The 23,173-nt window shown below is 49.8% G+C and overlaps 1 protein-coding gene across 2 annotated transcripts; it reads left to right on the forward strand.

The window, feature by feature from the left end:
- Positions 1-1,391: 1,391 nt before the first annotated feature.
- ST6GALNAC4 (ST6 N-acetylgalactosaminide alpha-2,6-sialyltransferase 4) lies at positions 1,392-21,791 on the forward strand. Of its 2 annotated transcripts, none has more exons than XM_035101496.3 (6): positions 1,392-2,077; positions 3,825-3,889; positions 12,331-12,516; positions 13,983-14,395; positions 15,966-16,073; positions 18,450-21,791. In XM_035101496.3, exons 2-6 carry the CDS (start codon positions 3,878-3,880, stop codon positions 18,637-18,639), a joined length of 909 nt encoding a protein of 302 aa, XP_034957387.2. In that variant the 5' UTR covers positions 1,392-2,077; positions 3,825-3,877; the 3' UTR covers positions 18,640-21,791. The 2 variants fall into 2 exon arrangements, with proteins under 2 accessions (XP_034957387.2, XP_034957386.2); XM_035101495.3 differs by having other exon boundaries at positions 1,428-2,066.
- The last annotated feature ends 1,382 nt before the right edge of the window (positions 21,792-23,173 follow it).

The following is a 23,173-nucleotide window of genomic DNA, read 5'->3' on the forward strand; positions in this document are numbered from 1 at the left end:
CCCTTTAGGCGGCCGCTTTTTTCACGGAGCTTCTTCAGAGCTCCGGCAAAGCGTGTCCGTAGCTGGCGCGAGGAAACCGGAAGCCCCGGAAGGCTGACTCTGCCTTCTTTCCCCGCAGAAGCGCTTCCCCCTGCTGGCGCCTGCCAGGCTCCTCTTGGAAGGAACCACACGCGCTCAGCCAGCCAGCCAGCCAGGGATCCTGCAGGCGCGACGCGGCAGCTCGCCGCCCCACTGCCGTCTTTTCCCCACGGCACACCAGGCAACATCTCCTGGCACACTAGTGTGCCGCGGAACAGTGGTTGAAAAACACTGATCTAACAATCCAAGATAGCAGCGGGAAACGGCACTGGAATAAGAGAATTTCCAGCAAAAAAAAGGAAAAGTTGTCAGCTGTGGCTTGGAAACAAAATAAAAAAATTCCTTCCAGCAGCACCTTAAAGACCAACTAAGTTTTTATTTTGGTATGAGCTTTCGTGTGCATGCACACTTCTTCAGATATTGCACCCTTCTTCAGATATTGGCATCTGAAGAAGTGTGCATGCACACGAAAGCTCATACCAAAATAAAAACTTAGTTCAGGGGTCAGCAAACTTTTTCAGCACGGGGCCGGTCCACTGTCCCTCAGACCTTGTGGAGGGCCGGACTATATATTGGAAAAAAATTATGAGCGAATTCCTATGCCCCACAAATAACCCAGAGATGCATTTTAAATAAAAGGCATTTTAAATAAAAGGACACATTCTACTCATGTAAAAACATGCCGATTCCCGGACCGTCCGCGGGCCGGATTTAGAAGGTGATTGGGCCGGATCTGGCCCCTGGGCCAGGGCCCTCTTAAGCATATCCGGCGCCATGGTGCAAAGATCCCTCCAGCGCCTCCCCCCCATTTCCCAGAGTTGTCAACCTTTTAAAGGGGGGGACCCCAAAGTTGCTGACCTTTTCAAGTCTAATTCCACAATGGGTACAATCTGAGGGAGCCACTACTCCCAGCCTGTGAAAAGTAGTGGAACTTGGCTATCAGACATTTTGAAAATGTGATAGTTTACAGTACATTCTTGCAGCCCAATGCCAGGTTCCAAGCATTGCAGTGGGTTGGACTAGATGACCCTTGGGTCCCTTCCAACTTTACAATTGTTAAGATAATGGGCCTTAGTTTGGGAACCCCTGACTTAGTTGGTCTTTAAGGTGCTGCTGGAAGGAACTTTTTAAATTTTGTTTCGACTGCGTCAGACCAACACGGCTAACTAGAGCTGGGGCTTGGAATAAGGGAGTTTCCCGCAAAAAAAGGGAGGGTTGGCAGCTATGCTTGGAAAGGGGACAGCGGTGGTCGCGCAGACCCTTGGGCAGTGGAAGGGGAAAGGGAGGAGTCGTAGTCAGCTAAGGAAGGAAGCAGGGCGCCAGCTGGCCGAGCGGTTGCGCGCCGCGTTGCGCTTTTGGAGAGCGGGCGGCGGCTGGATGTTGCGCGCAGGCCTCGGCTGAGGCTGCGAAACGCCGGGCGAGGCCCGTCCCTCGGATCCCGCGAGCAAAACAGCTAGGCTGGGAAGCCCCACTCGCCGCCTCCGCCTCCCGCCGCGCCTTTTGGCACGGTGCGGAGCGCGCCTTGGGAAGGACCCCTCCTCGCCAAGCGGCCGCGCTAGGGGGCCATGCGCGCCTCTCCTCCCGGCTCTCTCCCTCGGAACCCGCGAGCAAACAGCTAGGCTGGGAAGTCCCAGACCCAGACCCAGTCGCCGCTTCCTCCGCCTCCGCTTCCCGCCGCGCCTTTTGGCACGTTGCGCAGCGCGCCTTGGGAAGGACCCCTCCTCGCCAAGCGCCCGCCCTTGGGGACCACGGGCGCCTCTCCTCCCGGCCCTCTGCAGCGCTGTGGGAGTCGCGCACGTCTCCTCTTCGAGCACCGAGAAAGCAGCGGTGCGGTGGCCCCAATTCCTCTTGCGCCCGAGTTTCGTGAAGTCAGCCGTCTGAATTTGAGCCGGGGAGGTCGGGCTCTCACCACCTCGCTCTCAGCCCAGTCTTGCTTTTGCGCGTGGAAGGAAGACCAGCCATCGCCTCCGCCCCCTCCTTGAGCTCAGGTACAGAGCAGGTATGATGAATGTGCTGTTGAGCATGTGCAGAACGCCCTCCTCTTTAATCAACTGTGCAGTGCCCCCCCTATCCGGCTAAGATTACGCATTTGGGCATCTGGGTTGTACAAAAATGGTCCTGTATTTGTGTGTGTGTGTGTTCGTGATGTATTCAACTAAACCCTGTTCAAAGTACTGTAGTCCTAATGCAGGCATCATTAAACTGCGGCCCTCCAGATGTTTTGGCCTACAACTACCATGATCCCTAGCTAACAGGACCAGTAGTCAGGGATTATGGGAATTGTGGTCCAAAACATCTGGAGGGCCAAAGTTTGGGGATGCCTGTCCTAATGGATCTAAGCTAGTCATGTCATTTAATTTCAGCGAGTCTTCTCCGGAGTGTGACGACAGTTGGAAGGGACCCACAGTATTTTAATTTTTTTTAAAAAAATTATTGTTGTCAGATTCTCATTATTACATCCCAGTCCCAGTCGCCGCCTCCGCCTCCCCCCCCACCCTTCTGTGTGTGTGTGTGTTCGTGATGTATCCAACTAAACCCTATTCAAAGTAGTCCTAATGCAGGGGTCTCCCAAGGCCCGTGGGCCGGATGTGGCCCAATCGCCTTCTAAATCTGGCCCGCGGACAGTCCAGGAATCAGCATGTTTTTACATGAGTAGAATGCTTCCTTTTATTTAAAATGCATCTCTGGGTTATTTGTGGGGCATAGGAATTCGTTCATATTTTTTTCCAAAATATAGTCCGGCCCCCCCCACAAGGTCTGAGGGACAGTGGACCAGCCCCCTGCTGAAAAAGTTTGCTGGCCCCTGTCCTAATGGATCTAAGCTAGTCATGTCATTGAATTTCAGTGAGTCTTCTCAGGAGTGTGACAACAGTTGGAAGGGACCCACAGTATTTTAATTTTTTTATTTTAATTATTGTTGTCAGATTCTCATTATTATGTATATTCCGGCGTATAAGATGACCCCCGACATTTGAGAAGATTTTCCTGGGTTAAAAAGTAGTCTTATACGCAGGAATATACAGTACTTTTAGAATTTTACCCATTTATTTAACTCAGTTTTTGAGTTGCCTAATAGAAATATTCTCAAGTCCAACACGTATGGTAAGAAGAGCAGAGTTGAAGCACTCAATAAAAACATGAAATCATAAATCCAACCCAGCAATAGCACAGCAGCAAGAATAAACATTAGGAAGAACTTCCTGATTCTATAAAGCTATCCAAGAGGTCTTCGGAGGTCTTTAAGGAGAGGCTTGACAGCCTTTGTCTTAGAATCCTAGAGTTGGAAGAGACCACAAGGGCCATCCAGTCCAACCCCCTGCCAAGCAGGAAACACCATCAAAGCATCCTGACAGATGGCTGTCAAGCCTCCGCTTAAAGACCTCCAAAGAAGGAGACTCCACCACACTTCTTGGCAGCAAATTCCACTGTCAAACAGCTCTTACTGTCAGGAAGTTCTTCCTAATGTTTAGGTGGAATCTTCTTCAGATACGCTGAAATAGAAGTCCCCAGACACTTATATATAGAGAAAGGGTGGGTAGTGGAAATGGGTGATTGACGGACTGATAACTGTTGACGACTCCAAACGACTGCAAATGCAAGACGAAAGCTCATACCAAAATAAAAAACTTAGTTGGTCTTTAAGGTGCTGCTGGAAGGAATTTTTAATTTTTTTTGTCAAATGTCTTCATGTGACAGAGATGTCCTAAGAAGTAGTCTCTTGAACAATCGTTTTTATTTTTTTCCAGGGCATTGTCCTCAAGGCCCAAAGCAGATACATGGCTGATAAGACCTTAAAAGGATGCAGGTGCTTGTAAGTATGCAATTGGGGAGAAGGTGTGTATGGTATGGGATCTAAGTTTGCACTCGTACGCTCCTTTCACCATGGGAATATTCCTTCCATGTAACATTATTCACGTGCCTCCTTGCCTTCTGCTCATTTGACTGCCTGTTGGGTTCATTTTGCCCAGCAGATGCAGATGCTTTAGTAACAGAGGAATCTGCCTTAAATCAAGTCAGATCGTTTGTCTACAGGCTGGCAGACAGGGGCTCTCCAGGATTTCAGACCGGAGTTGTTTCCCAGCACTTTCTGAGAGATAGAATCATAGAATCATAGAATCCTAGAGTTGGAAGAGACCACAAGGGCCATCCAGTCCAACCCCCTGCCAAGCAGGAAACACCATCAAAGCATTCTTGACATATGCCTGTCAAGCCTCTGCTTAAAGACCTCCAAAGAAGGAGACTCCACCACACTCCTTGGTAGCAAATTCCACTGCCGAACAGCTCTTACTGTCAGGAAGTTATTCCTAATGTTTAGGTGGAATCTTCTTTCTTGAAGTTTGAATCCATTGCTCCGTGTCCGCTTCTCTGGAGCAGCAGAAAACAACCTTTCTCCCCCCTCCATATGACATCCTTTCATATATTTGAACATGGCTATCATATCACCCCTTGACCTTCTCTTCTCCAGGCTAAACATACCCAGCTACCTAAGCCGTTCCTCACAAGGCATTGTTTCCAAGCTTTTACCATTTTGGTTGCCCTCCTCTGGACACGTTCCAGCTTGTCTGTATCCTTCTTGAACTGTGGTGCCCAGAACTGGACACAGTACTCCAGGTGAGGTCTGACCAGAGCAGAATACAGTGGCAATATTACTTCCCTTGATCTAGATCAGGCATCCCCAAACCACGGCCCTCCATATGTTTTGGGCTACAACTCCCATGATCCCTAGCTAACAGGACCAGTGGTCAGGGAAGATGGGAATTGTAGTCCAAAACCTCTGGAGGGCCGAAGTTTGGGGGTGCCTGATCTAGATGCTATACTCCTATTGATGCAGCCCAGAATTGCATTGGCTTTTTGAGCTGCTGCATCACACTGTTGACTCATGTCAAGTTTGTGGTCTACCAAGACTCCTAGATCCTTTTCACATGCACTGCTCTCAAGCCAGCTGTCTTCCATCCTGTATGGGAGGGATGTCAGGGATTGAACTGGGGACCACCTGCTTGCAAAGCATACACTCTGCTACTGAGCTGTTGTTCTTCACCTAAAGCTAAAGTAAGATTCTGGTCCTCGTAGTTCTCAGCAAAGCGCTGAACTCGGGGCTTCTGCATGCCAAGCTCTCTGACACTGAAGCTATGGCTGTCCCCCTGAAGATGGGAATTGTAGTCCAGCAACGTTTGGCCTTGAGTAACATAGGAAGCTGCCTTAAACCAGTCCTTTGCTTGAGGATTGCAGGCTGGGATCTTCTGCCTGCAAATCTGACCGTCTGTTGCTGAGCTACAGCACCAACCCCATCCATGATGGTTTCTTTTAGACCAAGTGTAACCTTAAGATCAACCTCCTTGCTCCCCCAAACTTGTTGTGGGCACATTTGTTATTGTTTAGTCGTTCAGTCGTGTCCGACTCTTCGTGACCCCATGGACCATAGCACGCCAGGCACTCCTGTCTTACACTGCCTCCCGCAGTTTGGTCAAACTCATGTTTGTAGCTTCGAGAACACTGTCCAACCATCTCATCCTCTGTCGTCTCCTTCTCCTAGTGCCCTCAATCTTTCCCAACATCAGGGTCTTTTCCAAGGATTCTTCTCTTCTCATGAGGTGGCCAAAGTATTGGAGCCTCAGCTTCACAATCTGTCCTTCCAGGGAGCGCTCAGGGCTGATTTCCTTAAGAATGGATAGGTTAGATCTTCTTGCAGTCCATGGGACTCTCAAGAGTCTCCTCCAGCACCACAATTCAAAAGCATCAATTCTTCGGCGATCAGCCTTCTTGATGGTCCAGCTCTCACTTCCATACATCACTACTGGGAAAACCATAGCTTTAACTATATGGACCTTTGTCGGCAAGGTGATGTCTCTGCTTTTGAAGATGCTGTCTAGGCTTGTCATTGCTTTTCTCCCAAGAAGCAGGCGTCTTTTAATTTCGTGACTGCTGTCACCATCTGCAGTGATCAAGGAGCCCAAGAAAGTCAAATCTCTCACTGCCTCCATTTCTTCTCCTTCTATTTGCCAGGAGGTGATGGGACCAGTGGCCATGATCTTGGTTTTTTTGATGTTGAGCTTCAGACCATCTTTTGCGCTCTCCTCTTTCACCCTCATTAAAAGGTTCTTTAATTCCTCCTCGCTTTCTGCCATCAAGGTTGTGTCATCTGCAAACCTGAGGTTGTTGATATTTCTTCCAGCAATCTTAATTCTGGCTTGGGATTCATCCAGTCCAGCCTCTCGCATGATGAATTCTGCATATAAGTTAAATAAGCAGGGAGACAATATACAACCTTGTCGTACTCCTTTCCCAATTTTGAACCAGTCAGTTGTTCCATATCCAGTTCTAACTGTAGCTTCTTGTCCCACATAGAGATTTCTCAGGAGACAGATGAGGTGATCAGGCACTCCCATTTCTTTAAGAACTTGCCATAGTTTGCTGTGATCGACACAGTCAAAGGCTTTTGCATAGTCAATGAAGCAGAAGTAGACGTTTTTCTGGAACTCTCTAGCTTTCTCCATAATCCAGCTCTGCCCCTTTGAAATCCAGCTTGCACTTCTGGGAATTCTCGGTCCACAGACTGCCTAAGCCTGCCTTGTAGAATTTTAAGCATAACCTTGCTAGCGTGTGAAATGAGCGCAATTGTGCGGTAGTTGTGGGCACATACCTACCGGTAATTCTGTTCCACGTTTGGCCACTTGCCTGCTCACCTGCGTGGGGTGGGGAGGAATTTAACCAGGAACTAGTTAAACTAGGGGTCAGCAAACTTTTTCAGAAGGGGGTCGGTCTACTGTCTCTCAGACCTTGTGGGGGACTGGACTATATTTTTTTGGGCTGTGTGTGGAATGAATGAATTTCTATGCCCCACAAATAACCCAGATATGCATTTAAATACAGTGGTACCTCGGTTTAAGGAGGCACAATTGGTTCCGGAAGTCTGTACTTAACCTGAAGCGAACTTTCCCATTAAAAGTAATGGAAAGTGGATTAATCTGTTCCAGACGGGTCCGCGGACTACTTAAACTGAAAGTACTCAAACCGAAGTGTACTTAAACTGAGGTATGACTGTAAAAAGCACACATTCTACTCATGTAAAAACATCAGGCAGGCCCCACAAAGAACCCAGAGGGACTGTCATACAGTGGTTCCGCTCCTTCCTCCTGGGCCGTGTTCAGAAAGTGGTGGGGGGGGGTGAGTGTTCAGACCCCTGGGCTCTCATTTGTGGGGTGCTTCAGGGTTCTGTCCCCTCCCCATGCTTTTTAACATCTATATGAAGGCGCTGGGAGAGATCATCAGGGGGTTTGGGCTGGGTGTTCATCAGTATGCGGATGATACCCAGCTCTACCTCTCCTTCAAATCAGAACCAGTGAAGGCGGTGAATGTCCTGTGTGAGTGTCTGGAGGCGGTTGGAGGATGGGTGGCAGCTAACAGATTGAGGTTGAATCCAGACAAGACAGAAGTACTGTTTTGGGGGGACAGGAGGCGGGCAGGTGTGGAGGACTCCCTGGTCCTGAATGGGATAACTGTGCCCCTGAAGGTCCACATGCGCAGCCTGGGAGTCATTTTGAACTCACAGCTGTCCATGGAGGCGCAGGTCAACTCTGTGTCCAGGGCAGCTGTCTATCAGCTGCATCTGGTACGCAGGCTGAGACCCTACCTGCCCGCGGACTGTCTCACCAGAGTGGTGCATGCTCTGGTTATCTCCCGCTTGGACTACTGCAATGCGCTCTACGTGGGGCTACCTTTGAAGTCACCCGGAAACTACAACTAATCCAGAATGCGGCAGCTAGAGTGGTGACTGGGAGCGGCCACCGAAACCACATAACACCGGTCTTGAAAGATCTACATTGGCTCCCAGTACGTTTCCGAGCACAATTCAAAGTGTTGGTGCTGACCTTTAAAGCCCTAAACGGCCTCGGTCCAGTATACCTGAAGGAGCGTCTCCACCCCCATTGTTCAGCCCGGACACTGAGGTCCAGCGCCGAGGGCCTTATGGCGGTTCCCTCACTGCGAGAAGCAAAGCTACAGGGAACCAGGCAGAGGGCCTTCTCGGTAGTGGCGCCCGCCCTGTGGAACAACCTCCCATCGGAGGTCAAGGAGATAAACAACTACCTGACATTTAGAAAACACCTCAAGGCAGCCCTGTTTAGGGAAGTTTTTAAATTTGTGATATTTTAATGTATTTTGCTATTTGTTGGAAGCCGCCCAGAGTGGTGGGGGAAACCCAGCCAGATGGGCGGGGTATAAATAAATAAATAAATAAATAAATAAATAAATAAATGGACACATGCTACTCGTGTAAAAACACGCTGATTCCCAGACCGTCCGTGGGCTGGATTTAGAAGGCGATTGGGCTGGATCCGGCCCCCGGGCCTTAGTTTGCCTAGCCATGAGTTAAACCAAAGCTCTGTTTCTTTTAAGCTGCTTTGCTGTTAGATTTCGTGGCATGCAAGCCTAAGCCAATTATGGCATCTAAAACAAGCCTCTTAAAAGCACATTGATCACCATCCACTTAGCTCATGGAAGAAGGGCAGGTGGGACAATTGGCAGACCTGCAAAGTCCGAGTGGGACAGAGGTTTGGTGGAGAGCAGCTGATGTAAGGCTGAGTTGCATGTCCTGTTCAGATACAGCCCTAAATCATGGGTGGCCCTTTGGAAGGTGACTTTGGACCCCAGCTCCCAGCTTCATTGACCGTTGGGCCATACTGGGGCTAATGGGAATTGGAGTCCAGGGGCGACTGCGTGGGCCACTGGCTGGCCTCCTTTGTGCTGAACTGTTCTGTAGCGTTGTATGTGCAAACCTGTGGTGCTTGCCCCTCGTTCTTTATCACAGAATCCTAGAGTTGGAGGAGACCACAAGGGCCATCCAGTCCAACCCCCTGTCAAGCAGGAAACACCATCCAAGCATTCTTGACATATGCCTGTCAAGCCTCTGCTTAAAGACCTCCAAAGAAGGAGACTCCACCACACTTCTTGGCAGCAAATTCCACTGCCAAACAGCTCTTACTGTCAGGAAGTTCTTCCTAATGTTTAGGTGGAATCTTCTTTCTTGAAGTTTGAATCCATTGCTCCGTGTCCGCTTCACTGGAGCAGCAGAAAACAATCTTTCTCCCTCCTCCATATGACATCCTTTCATATATTTGAACATGGCTATCATATCACCCCTTAACCTTCTCTTCTCCAGGCTAAACATACACAGCTCCCTAAGCCGTTCCTCATAAGGCATCGTTTCCAGGCCTTTGACCATTTTGGTTGCCCTCTTCTGGACACGTTCCAACTTGTCAGTATCCTTCTTGAACTGTGGTGCCCAGAAATGGACACAGTACTCCAGGTGAGGTCTGACCAGAGCAGAATACAGTGGTACTATTACTTCCCTTGATCTAGACGCTATACTCCTATTGATGCAGCCAATATTGCGTTAGCATACAGCCATAGCCAAATAAAACAATACAAAAATGCCAGAGACAAGCAACAAAGCATAATTCAAGGCGATATTGCTGGCATAATAACATTTAAATTACCCTGAGACAATAGTGCAAAGATTTAGGTGCCAGCACCAAAAATCTAATATGCAGATATATGTAAAGCATAAAATAGCCCAAAATAGGCTCGGCGCATTGAGTTAAAAATGAAATAGAGAGAATTAAAACAGGTCCAGGTCTGGGACACACTACCCCAGGGGTCCCCAGACTTACCGGCGTTTGGGCCGGTTCCCACCGCGCCGATCGTGCGTCGGGCCGGAGGGCGGGGGAGCGCGCGCCTGTGCGGGCCGATGGGCGGGGGAGTGCGCGCCCGTGCGCATGCGCACGGGTGCTTACTGGCGCGGCAGCGCGCTTCCAGGATGGGAAAAGCGCCGAAAATCCGTTATGCGCATGCGCGTGGGCCTCCCCCGACCCAGAAGTGCACCTGAAATGACTTCTTCCGGGTCGGGAGAGGCCCATACGCATGCGCACAAAGGATTTTCAGCGCTTTTTTCCCCAACCCGGAAGAGCGCTGCCGCGCTGCGCACCATAAGAGCGGGCGGCGGGCGGCGGGGGTCGTCGCGGGCCGGATTGGCAGGCTAGTTGGGCCGCATCCGGCCCGGGGGCCGTAGTTTGGGGACCCTGCACTACCCTGTCTGGGTAGCCCTGAGTTTCAGAGCCTGCACTATGAAGATTGCCACCCCACGTGGAATTTGGGGATTTGCGTCCACAAGAAGCGATTTCAAACAGTCTTAGATGTAATGGTGGATGGGATCAAGAGCTTAGATCTTATTGGCTCATAAATGGGGCAGTAGAAAAAGAAATGTAGGAAGTCCTCTATTTCATTCATTGTGCATGGGCATAGTCACTGAGTAATAGGGGTCTTAGAGTAAACCCCCTGCAGGAAGGCCGTGGGTATAGAATGGAAAAGGGCCATAGTAAACGCTCTTCTCAAATCTTATCACTTTCACTTTAGGAAGCCACGTAGAGAGGCGGGCTGTGGTGGACTGTGCCCGGTCCATGGCCTCGTCCCTTGTAAGAATCCAGGCCCGGATTTTATGTTGGTCCCAGGATGACAGCGTGTCGAATTCTGGGAGGGAGTAGCGTGTAATAATAGTCTCCATGGCCTTCGACCATTTGTTGCTATGGGAACAAGTTAAAAAGGTTTGCCTGGCTAATAGAGAACCCGGGGCATTTCTTAATTTACAACAAAAACTAAGAATTCTCATGTGGGCTCTCGCAACAATGGAGGGGAGGCCCAGTTCTGTTCTTAACTGTGCACTTGACTTGACTTGATTCCTGTGGAATTTCCCAAAGAAAGCATTTGTCAAAAGAAAAGAAAAAAGAAAAAATTAGAAGTTGCATTCCGGAAATCAAGGCACTTTTCGACGAGGTTCTAATTTTCCGATTTCCACCTGTAAACACAAAAGCGCAGGGCAAACGGGGCTGGTGAGAGATGGGGCCTGGCTGAGGAGGAGTGCAGCCCAGGGACAGTCCCAAGGGGCAGAGAGAGGGGAGGCCATTTAGCCCCCAGGTGAAAGGTTCCCCATCATTGCATTAGGCAGAGAGCGGTCTTTTAACTGAACCTGTTAACAGGGAATGAACCTGGGACTCTGCACATGCAAAGGCCGTGCTCTGCTGCGCAGCTGGGGTCCTGCTGTGCAGAAACCCTGGCCCTCGAAGGACTCTGGGAAAGCAATGCCACATTATTTGTTCTACAACAGGGATGTCAAACAGGTCGATCGTGATCTACTGGTACATCTCTGGGAGGTTTTGGTAGATCGTGGTCGATTGCTGGGTCTCTTCCCTTAGCGTTGGTAAAATAGAATTTGGCTCCGCCCCCTTGCCCTTGCCCTGCCCTCCATTGTTGCACGATCTGCCAGAATGGAAGATGGAGAGAACTCAGTGAGGCTGTTTGTTTCCCCAGTGGTGAGTGGCTGTACCCCGTTCTCCCTAAAAATGGACAACAGCTTAGCCTTCAACTCCCCCCAAAATGGGGCTTTCCTCTTAACAGTCTTATTCAACATCCTCCTGTCTTGGGCCTAGTCTTATTCAACATCTTTATCAATGACTTGTCCAACCCCTTGCCAAGCAGGAAACACCATCAAAGCATTCTTGACATATGCCTGTCAAGCCTCTGCTTAAAGACCTCCAAAGAAGGAGACTCCACCACACTCCTTGACAGCAAATTCCACTGCCAAACAGCTCTTACTGTCAGGAAGTTCTTCCTGATGTTGAGGTGGAATCTTCATTCTTGTAGCTTGAATCCATTGCTCCGTGTCCGCTTCTCTGGAGCAGCAGAAAACAGCCTTTCTCCCTCCTCTATATGACATTCTTTTATATATTTGAACATGGCTATCATATCACCCCTTCACCTTCTCTTCTCCAGGCTAAACATACCCAGCTCCCTAAGCCGTTCCTCATAAGGCATCGTTTCCAGGCCTTTGACCATTTTGGTTGCCCTCCTCTGGACACCTTCCAGCTTGTCAGTCTCCTTCTTGAACTGTGGTGCCCAGAACTGGACACAGTACTCCAGGTGAGGTCTGACCAGAGCGGAATACAGTGGTACTATTACTTCCCTCGATCTAGATGCTATACTCCTATTGATGCAGCAAAGAATTGCATTGGCTTTTTGAGCTGCTGCATGAAATTATATTTGTTGTTGTTGCTGCACCCGCTTTTAGCTCTGGCCTCACCTGCTACTGGCATGTGGCCCTTGGAAAGTTGCCCAGAAGAGAATGCGGCCCTCGGACTATGACGTGCACCTGCCTTTCTGTCTGCCAAGAGGAAGCTCACTCTCCTCTCCCTTTTTCTTCAGTCTCGACTCTTCTTAACTCTGGTCATCCTGTGCTCCTGCTCCATCCTGTACATCTTGCTTTGCCCTCACTTCTGTGTGTCGTTGTGTTGGCTTGGCTGCAGTCACCTGGAAGAGCAAGACGGAGTCCTGCCAGCTGTGCCTGGAGCTGCCCAGTTTGAGGGTTACATCAGCGTCCCTGATGGGAAGGTGAGTCAAGCCTCCTGGTTTGGAAAGTGACCCTTGTCAAACCATGGCCTTGGTCAGTTGAGAGGCACCAATTCAGGTTGCATTTTGGGGTGTCATTTTTATCCCCCATGAAGAAGAGAGAAAAGCGGGGGGGGGAGGGTTCTATCTCCTCCCTGATGTGCTTGTTTTCTACTTGCAGGGTGTTTTTTTAAAAAGCAAAACATATGGGGAGGGGAGCATTCAGAAATGTGACTTCCTCCTCCCCACACTGTTCTGCCCCCTTGTTGTGCTCTGTGTGGAGACCCAGGTGAGTATGTAAAGGGTTTAGAAAGGGATCCAGAAAACTTCTGAAAAGGTCATTTGGATCTGCATAATGAAGCACTCCTGTTCCGGGTTCCAGCCAGCCATGCCCTTCTTAGAAATAAGAAGGGCAAAAATACAGGATGGGTGACACCTGGCTTGAGAGCAGTACATGTGAAAAGGATCTAGGAGTCCTGGTAGACCACAAACTTGACATGAGTCAACAGTGTGATGCAGCAGCTCAAAAAGCCAATGCAATTCTGGGCTGCATCAATAGGAGTATAACATCTAGATCAAGGGAAGTAATAGTACCACTGTATTCTGCTCTGGTCAGACCTCACCTGGAGTACTGTGTCCAGTTCTGGGCACCACAGTTCAAGAAGGAGACTGACAAGCTGGAACGTGTCCAGAGGAGGGCAACCAAAATGGTCAAAGGCCTGGAAACAATGCCTTATGAGGAACGGCTTAGGGAGCTGGGTATGTTTAGCCTGTATAAGAGAAGGTGAAGGGGTGATATGATAGCCATGTTCAAATATATGAAAGGATGCCATATAGAGGAGGGAGAAAGGTTGTTTTCTGCTGCTCCAGAGAAGTGGACACAGAGCAATGGATTCAAACTACAAGAAACAAGATTCCACCTAAACATCAGGAAGAACTTCCTGACAGTAAGAGCTGTTTGGCAGTGGAATTTGCTGCCAAGGAGTGTGGTGGAGTCTCCTCCTTTGGAGGTCTTTAAGCGGAGGTTTGACGGCCATATGTCAGGAATGCTTTGATGGTGTTTCCTGCTTGGCAGGGGGTTGGATTGGATGGCCCTTGTGGTCTCTTCCAACTCTAGGATTCTATGATTCTAGGCCAGGTGGAAAGGGCCTTGCAGGGAGCGGCCTTCACACTCACAGCCGGGTGATGTTCCGTCGGCCTCTTTTGTAGGGCTGGTTGAGTCTGGACTGTGAGTGTGAAGGCCACTCCCTGCAAGGCCCTTTCCACCTGGCCTAAGGGGCTGGGCCCACACTCACCAGCCCCACTGAGGAGGCTCCTCATGAGGCCGGAGGAACATCGCCCAGATGTGAGGCATGGAGGCCGCTCCTAGATTTAATGGGGGAAAGGAAGCAGTTCAGCAAGTGTAGCCTCAGCCACTGCCTCTGGTCTTCTCTAAGCTCCCTCCAGACTCAATTCTCTTCTACCTTTAGCCATTGGCTCGTGTGCCATGTCGCCAGTGTGCTGTGGTTTCAAGCTCTGGGCAGATGCTGGGTTCGCGTTCTGGGAAGGAGATTGACGAGAAGGAGTGTGTCCTGCGCATGAACCAGGCCCCCACCCAGGGTTATGAGGAGGACGTGGGTGGCAAGAGCACCATCCGGGTCGTTTCTCATACCAGCATCCCCTTGCTCTTGCGGAACCAGAGCTATTTCTTCAAGCAGTCCCGGGACACAGTCTATGTGATCTGGGGTCCTACCAGGCTGATGAGCCGGGAAAAAGTGGGCTTGGTCTACCGGACCCTCCTCAAGGTGAAAGAGATGTACCCAAGCCTGCACCTCTACACGCTGACGGACCGGATGATGGCGCACTGTGACGAGCTCTTCCTGCTGGAGACAGGGAAGAACAGGTGAGAGGTGGCTAGAGTGGGTTATCACCAGGCGGGGACCATATTGATAAAGCACAGGTGCCAAGGGGCATAAGAAGAGCCCCTAGGATCCAGCCAAGGGGGCCTGTCCAGCTGTCATGGACTGGTTGGACACAGAGGAATTGTGGGAGGAACCAGCTGGGGAACCCCCAAGGGAAGAAAGCTCAGGGCCTAGGGATTGGTGGTGGGACGGTGATCAGCGGTCAGAGGGAGAAGACTAGGAAGAGGAGGTGTTGGAAGCTGAAGAGGGAACAGGGCTTAGTGAGCAGGGAGAGTCTGTGCCAGAGAGCAGTCCAGAATCAGAGGCAGAAGCTGAAGCAGGGAGGAGGGAGGAGGGAGGCCAAGAGGCAGAGATGAGTCTGGCCGGTGAAGAGGCACAAGTGTCTCCCCCTCCAGTTGCCACAAGCTCTCGTCCAGCCTGGTCTCGCAGAACCAGGAGAGGCATGAAGAGGGCAGAGGAGAAGTGGGCTTCTCACAGGTGCAGCCTCAAATTGTTTAGGAAAATCCATGGAGAGGAGGGGACTTAGGCAGCTGTGTGGAGGCAGTCTCAGCAACTGCTTCACGGGGACAAGACCTGCTGGCAGGGGCGTACCCAGGACCAAAATTGGGGGGGGGGCAAGTGGCGGGGCCAAGGCACGGGAGGGGAGGGGCCACAGTGGGAATGTGGGTGGGGTTACGTGGCCTGCGCCTTTCGGCTGTTCAGAGGAAGCGGCCCCAGGCTCCCTAAAAATCGGGTAGCTGTTTTTCTCTTTGACATCTGATGGGAGGGTGTTCCACAGGGCAGGCGCCACCACCGAGAAAGCCCTCTGCCTGGTTCCCTGCAACTTGGCTTCTCGCAACGAGGGAACCGCCAGAAGGCCCTCGGTGCTGGACCTCAGTGTCCGGGCAGAATGATGGAGGTGGAGACGCTCCTTCAGGTATACTGGACCGAGGCCATTTAGGGCTTTAAAGGTCAGCACCAACACTTTGAATTGTGCTCTCTTGTCTGCCTGCCTTCCCCACCGCCTGTCACACAAAGATCAGCAGGCACTGCTTGCCAGGGCTTGTCAACCCCAGCAAGCAGTGCCCACCAATCTTCAGCTCTGTCCCCCGGCTGTGTGGAAGGCGGGGTGGGAGAAAGGCGGAGGATCGATTGGTTCCTCCGCCTTTCCCCCACCCCGCCCGACAGAGCCGGGATCGGACGAGGGTCTTCCCGCGCTAGTGTTCTGCTGGTCTCTGCCGGTTGCCCCTCACTGCCCCTCACTGTGCCTTCTTCCCACACTACAGCTGGTTCCCCTTTCGCTAGCAAGATGAAGCGGCGGCCATAGGAAACCTCGCCGTCTTGCGAGGCAACCTCCGATCGCAAAATCTCTTTGTTAAGCGAAAAATTCGTCTAGTGAGGCACCACTGTACAAAATAGGCTGCATTTTGGGTGGGGGGCATGCTTTCCCAAAAATGTGCATTTCAGGCAGAATTTCCCACGGAAAGATGCACAAAGTCGGAAAAGTGAGAAACGGAGAGAAGTTTGCCTGTCTCTATGTTAGCGTTCGCCCTGTCTCTCCCAAATCCACAGGATGAAATCCGGCTCCTTCCTGAGCACAGGCTGGTTCACAATGGTTTTGGCGATGGAGTTGTGTGAGCAGATCTTTGTCTTTGGCATGGTCAGCGAGAACTACTGCAGGTATGGCACAGGGAGGTGGGGTATGAAACAATTTGTAAGCAGAGATACACACACATTGTTGCTGTTGTTTAGTCGTTTAGTCGTGTCCAACTCTTCGTGACCCATGGACCAGAGGACACCAGGCACTCCTTTCTTCCACTGCCTCCCGCAGTTTGGTCAAACTCATGTTGGTAGCTTCGAGAACACTGTCCAACCATCTCGTCCTCCGTCGTCCCCTTCTCTTGGTGCCCTCCATCTTTCCCAATATCAGGCTCTTTTCCAGGGAGTCTTCTCTTCTCATGAGGTGGCCAAAGTCTTGGAGCCTCAGCTTCAGGATCTGTCCTTCCAGTGAGCGCTCAGGGCTGATTTCCTTAAGAATGGATAGGTTTGATCTTCTTGTAGTCCATGGGACTCTCAAGAGTCTCCTCCAGCACCATAATTCAAAAGCATCAATTCTTCGGCGATCAGCCTTCTTGATGGTCCAGCTCTCACTTCCATACATCACTACTGGGAAAACCATAGCTTGAACTAGACGGACCTTTGTCGGCAAGGTGATGTCTCTGCTTTTTAAGATGCTGTCTAGGTTTGTCATTGCTTTTCTCCCAAGAAGCAGGCGTCTTTTAATTTCGTGACTGCTGTCACCATCTGCAGTGATCAAGGAGCCCAGGAAAGTAAAATCTCTCACTGCCTCCATTTCTTCCCCTTCTATTTGACAGGAGGTGATGTGACCAGTGGCCATGATCTTGGTTTTTTTTGATGTTGAGCTTCAGACCATATTTTGCGCTCTCCTCTTTCCCCCTCATTAAAAGGTTCTTTCATTCCTCCTCACTTTCTGCCATCAAGGTTGTGTCATCTGCATACCTGAGGTTGTTGATATTTCTTCCAGCAATCTTAATTCTGGCTTGGGATTCATCCAGTCCAGCCTCTCGCATGATGAATTCTGCATATAAGTTAAATAAGCAGGGAGACAAAATACAACCTTGTCGTACTTCTTTCCCAATTTTGAACCAGTCAGTTGTTCCATATCCAGTTCTAACTGTAGCTTCTTGTCCCACATAGAGATTTCTCAGGAGACAGATGAGGTGATCAGGCACTCCCATTTCTTTAAGAACTTGCCAAAGTTTGCTGTGGTCGACACAGTCAAAGGCTTTTGCCTAGTCAATGAAGCAGAAGTAGATGTCTTTCATAAACATAATAATTGTACCCTGCCCATCTGACTGGGTTGCCACAACCACCCTGTGCAGCTTCCAGTGTGTGCAAAAACAACAAACTTCTCTGTACAGAGCTCCGTTCTGGTGTCTTCTAGCTCCTTGACATCTGATGGCGGATGCATTCCACAGGGCGGGCACCACCACCGAGAAGCCCCTCTGTCTAGTTAATAATAATAATAATAATAATAATAATAATAATAATAATAATAATAATTTATTTATACCTTGCCCATCTGGCTGGGTTTCCCCAGCCACTCTGGGTGGCTTACAACAGAAAAATGAGATAAAATAATCTATTCAATATTAAAAGCCTCCCTAAGCAGGGCTGCCTTCAAATGTCTTCTAAAAATCTGGTAGCTCTTTTTCTCTTTGACATCTGATGGGAGGGCGTTCCACAGGGCGGGTGCCACCACTGAGAAGGACCTCTGCCTGGTTCCCTGCAACTTGGCTTCTCGCAACGAGGGAACCGCCAGAAGGCCCTCGGTCCTGGACCTCAGTGTCCGGGCAGAACGGTGGGGGTGGAGACGCTCCTTCAGGTAGAGTGTCCGGAAGAGCCCTGCCGGATCTGGCCAGTGGCATGGAATTGAAACAAAACATCACAACATTTCAGAGTCATTGTTGAACTTGCAGGTACAGTCCCTTTGTGGGTCAGTTCACAGTGTCGCGAGCAGAAACCCCCACCCCCTCTTCTTGTAGTAGCTTGCTTGGGTTGTCCACAGAGTTCTTACTCTTGAGTAAATAAAACACAGTCCTCAGTCCTTGCTAGTTAATTCACGGTTCAGTCTATCTGGTGCCCTCTTATTCCTTCTGGGTTGTGGGCATAGCTGCCAAGTCTCCCGTATTCCCCAGGAAACCCCCGTTTTTCCAGCCGTTCCCAGCTGGAAAAACAGATTTTTTTTCCCGGTTTACTTACCGACCGGGGGAGGCTCCTTTTGCACATGTCTGGAGTCTCTGGACATGTGCAGAAGCGATTTCTGGCGCGGTGGCCATTTTGGAACTGGGCAGAGCAGCATCGGAGGTCGCTTCTGAGCATGCTCCGCCCAGTTCCAAAATGGCGGCAGCGCTACTTTCGGTCTGCCGATCCCTTATTTTTCCGGCAGGAACTTGGCAGGTATGCCCAGGCCGCTGTAAGCATGCAGCAACCTGGATTTCATTTTCTGTGTTTTTGTCGTCCTTTGATTGGCAGGGACAGAAGCCAGCCCATTGTCCCTTACCACTACTTTGAAGATAGCACACTAGATGAATGCAAGATGTACCTGACCCACGAAAGAGCCCCCCATGGCGGGCATCGTTTCATCACAGAGAAGGCCGTATTCTCTCGCTGGGCAAAGAAAAGGAACATTGTCTTCACTCACCCTTCGTGGCCAGATGGGTAGGTGAGGCGAGGGGCAGGCCAGCCATGGCGATCTCGTTTTGATCTTCTCTACGAATTTGATCTTCAAACGTTTGTGACGGAAGCCACGTCTGTCACTGTTTGGTTCTGTGCAGAGCGCTGGCTCCTCCACGCGTGGTTTTCGAAGGGCAACGAGGCATCAGGATGCAGACCAGACAATGCAGAGCCTCTTCCCGTTCCCTTGGCCATGTATTTCTAAACTTGCCGGTATTTCTAAACTTGCCGATCAAGAGGCAAGGAGTTGTTCTCCTTTTTCTGAACACTGAGTGGAAAGTACTTGTCATTGGTAGGTGAGAAACACTTTGGAATTCTTTTATTGCAAAAGTGGAGGGATGGAAACATTTCAAATATTGTAGTGTGTATATACAGTGGTACCTCTACTTACGAATGTTTCTACTTATGAATGGAGCTCCATCCGCCATCTTGGATGCGGTTTAGATAGGATTTTGTCTACTTACGAATTTTTAGATAGGGTTGCTTCGACTTACAATTTTTTTCTCCCAATGCATTCCTATGGGATTCGACTTACAATTTTTTTCAGCTTACGAATGTGCGTTCAGAACGCATTAAATTCGTAAGTAGAGGTATATATATTAGGGTGGGTCATAAAAAAATGAATTCGAAATTGTTTCCTCCCTTGACCTTATCTCAGGCGTATGGTATAAACATAGTCAAATTTCAGATTTGGGACAAATCGGTTAATATTTAGACTCTGCTCCTACAGATTGACATTTTGCCTCACTACGAGTGATAAAAACATAGGAATTTGACTCCTTTAATTCTCAGTATGTTAAATTGTGAACTAATCCACATAAATTTTAGGTTTTATGTGGAGCAATAATAGTTGCATACTATTATTTTCTGCAATATTTATTTATTTAAGAGAAAACATGTTGATAATTTACATGAAAAACCAATGGTTTTGAAAAAAATTATATGGAACAATTAAGCAAACGGTGTACTCAACAAGTAAACATAAACAATAAAACACCACTCATATTATGTGTTGCGTCAAAACATCACATTAGACTTAATTACTTGGTATAAATTGTACTAAATCTATATATATTTATTTAAGCAATCCTCACTAGTGTTGGATTGTTACCGGCCTACTTCACCAAATTATGTTTTCTGTGCTTGACACATTGCCTGATGGGAAGTATACCTGGATTAGGCAGCAACGTGTTCTAATGCTGGAGATCCCATATACAGTGGCGTCTTGACTTACGAATTTAATGCATTCCGAACGGACGTTCGTAAGTCAAATCCCATAGGAACGCATTGGGAGAAAAAATTCATAAGTCGAAGCAACCTTATCTAAAAATTCGCAAGTCGAAAAAAAATCCAATCTAAACCGCATCCAAGATGGCGGACGGAGCTCTGTTCGTAAGTCGAAACATTCGTAAGTAGAGTTATTCGTAAGTCGAGGTACCACTGTACAGTGTTTCTCATAAAATAAGACGTACCTCTAAAATAAGCCATGGTAGGATTTTCATGCGTTGACAAAATATAAGACATACCCCGAAAATAGGCTGTAGTGCTAGGCGCAGTTCTGGAGGGCGCCAAGGAAGAGGAAGAGGCCTGTCAGGTTGGGGCCCAGAACCGGATGCTGCCACTGCTGCAGCCCCGCCAAAACACCCAGCAGCGCGCGCCGAGTGGAGCCCCGAGCCAGCGGGACCCAGCACTGTTCTGTAGCATTCTGAATCCTCCTGCTGCTGCGGCTCTGCTTGGCGCTTTGTCGGCGCTTCAGCAACAGCCAGTTACGGGCGCCGAGCCGCGGCAGGAAGAGAAGGATGCTTGCCAGGTCGGCGCCGCGTGACCCGAGCCAGCGGGACCCTGCTGTTGAAGCGCCGACCAAGTGCCCAGCAGTGCCGCACAGAGCGCCATGAGCCTCCAGGAGCCGGAGGGAGGAGGAGGAGGAGGCCTGCCGGGTGGGCGCCCAGCAGCGGGACCCAGCAGCAGCGCCGGCCGTGGCAGGAGGAGGCAGGGGCCCAGAACCATACGGTACTTACCGGTATTCAAAAAATAAGACACCCCCCGAAAATAAGCCCTAGGCTTATTTTCTTGAGTAAAATAAATATAAGGCGGTGTCTTATTTTAGGAGAAACACGATAGTTGACCTGATAACAGGCTCCTCACCCCCTGAGTTAATGGGATCTTGGGAAGCAGGTGAGGGGGAAAGTTTTCATGATAACTGTTCCTATGTTTTGTGCACTGCTGAGAGATTGTTAAACATCAAGTGGTTTGGGAATAAAATGAAATGAAATAAAGGACCCCTCTCGGCCTGAGAATCTCAGCCGGGGCAAAGAAGGCTCCCTGCAGGGCTCAGGAGCAAAAAACAGCCTTGGCTGCCGTGTGACTGTTTTTGCGTTTGTGGGCCACGTGGCTCTGTGGGCCTCTCCACCATATCACCCTCCTTCCCCACCCCTTCAGTTGCTTCCTCTTATCTCCACCGCCTTCCGTGCTTCTGTTTCCTTTCAGCTGTTTGCAAGAGATTATCAAACATTTTAGAAACCTGAGCATGGAAAGCGCTGACAGCGCATGGCCTTTGTGAGCATGAGACGCAGCTACTTGAGAAAGACACACGGCTGTGCTTCACGTGTCTTGGCTGTTGGAAAACGGGTGGGATGTGTACCTTGTCAATCGCCGGTGGCCCCCAGGCTAAATTCAGCTTTATTTTATGCAGGTGACGAGGAGGGGGGAAGTGGGTGGCCGCGCGCGAGAGAAAGCCTCAGTATGGACTGTCTCGCTGGAGTGGTGCATGCTCTGGTTATCTCCCGCTTGGACTAATGCAATCCGCTCTAGGTGGGGCTACCTTTGAAGGTGACCCGGAAAGTACAACTAATCCTGAAGGAGTGTCTCCTCCCCCATCGTTCTGCCCGGACACTGAGGTCCAGCGCTGAGGGCCTTCTCGGTAGTGGCGCCCACCCTGTGGAACGCCCTTCCATCAGAGGTCAAAGAGAACAAGAATGACCAGACCTTTAGAAGGCATCTCAAGGCAACCCTGTTTAGGGAAGCTTTTAATGTTTGATGGATTTCTGTATTTTAATATTTTGTTGGAAGCCGCCCAGAGTGGCTGGGGGAACCCAGCCAGATGGGTGGGGTATAAATAATAAATTATTATTATTATTATTATTATTATTATTATTATTATTATTATTATTATTACCCAGAATGTGGCAGCTAGACTGGTGACTGGGAGCGACCGCCGAGACCACATAACACCGGTCTTGAAAGATCTACATTGGCTCCCAGTACGTTTCCGAGCACAGTTCAAAGTATTGGTGCTGACCTTGAAAGCCCTAAACGGCCTCGGTCCGGTATACCTGAAGGAGCGTCTCCACCCCCATCGTTCAGCCCGGACACTGAGGTCCAGCGCCAAGGGCCTTCTGGCGGTTCCCTCACTGCAAGAAGCCAAGTTGCAGGGAACAAGGCAGAGGGCCTTCTTGGTGGTGGCGCCCGCCCTGTGGAACGCCCTCCCATCAGATGTCAAAGAAAAATACAGCTTTTAGAAGACGCGAAGGCAGCCCTGTTTAGGGAGGCTTTGAATGTTTAATCGATTATTTGATTTGGAAGCAGAGGTTGGATGGTCATCTGTCATGGATGTTTTAGCTGAGATTCCTGCATTGCAGGGGTTGGACCCTAAGCCGTTCCTCATAAGGCATTGTTTCCAAGCCTTTGACCATTTTGGTTGCCCTCCTCTGGACACGTTCCAGCTTATCAGTATCCCTCTTGAACTGTGGTGCCCAGAACTGGACACAGTACTCCAGGTGAGGTCTGACCAGAGCAGAATACAGTGGTACTATTACTTCCCTTGATCTAGATGCTATACTCCTCTTGATGCAGCCCATAATTGCATTGGCTTTTTTAGCTGCTGCATCACACTGTTGACTCATGCTAAGCTTGTGGTCCCCCAAGACCCCAGATCCTTTTCACATGTACTGCTAGTAAGCCAGGCGTCCCACATCCTATATTGGTGTATTTGGTTCTTCCTGCCTAAGTGCAGAACCTTATGTTTGCCTCTATTGAAATTTGTCTTGTTAGCTTGCGCCCAGTTCTCCAATCTGTTAACGTCATTTTGAATTTTGAATCTATAATAATAATAATTTATTATTTATACCAAGCCAAACTGGTTGGTTTTCCCCAGCCAACCGCCTCCAGGGACTCACACAGGACCTTCACCGCCTTCACTGGCTCTGATTTGAAAGAGAGGTAGTGCTGGGTATCATCTGCATATTGATGAACACCCAGCCCAAACCCCCTGATGATCTCTCCCAGCGGCTGCATGTAGATGTTAAAAAGCATGGGGGAGAGGACAGAGCCCTGAGGCACCCCACAAGTGAGAGCCCAGGGGTCCGAACACTCATCCCCCACCACCACTTTCTGAACGTGGCCCAGGAGGAAGGAGCGGAACCACTGTATAACAGTGCCCCCAGCTCTGTTTGCGGAACAGCATTCAAAATGGAGTGGGCTTTCTTTGCCCCCTTGCAAAGAGCTGCTGTCTCCGGAAATGTTGA

Source organism: Zootoca vivipara, chromosome Z2, assembly GCF_965207765.1.
Source record: "Zootoca vivipara chromosome Z2, rZooViv2.hap1.1, whole genome shotgun sequence".
In the NCBI taxonomy this organism is placed as follows: Eukaryota; Metazoa; Chordata; class Lepidosauria; order Squamata; family Lacertidae; genus Zootoca; species Zootoca vivipara.

What these genes read in the sequence shown, in the direction of transcription:
- ST6GALNAC4 (XM_035101496.3), top strand. An exon ending in TCAGCGTCCCTGATGGGAAG is followed by an intron (nt 12,517 to 13,982) that starts GTGAGTCAAGCC and finishes TTCTACCTTTAG; the next exon opens with CCATTGGCTCGTGTGCCATG. An exon ending in CTGGAGACAGGGAAGAACAG is followed by an intron (nt 14,396 to 15,965) that starts GTGAGAGGTGGC and finishes CCAAATCCACAG; the next exon opens with GATGAAATCCGGCTCCTTCC.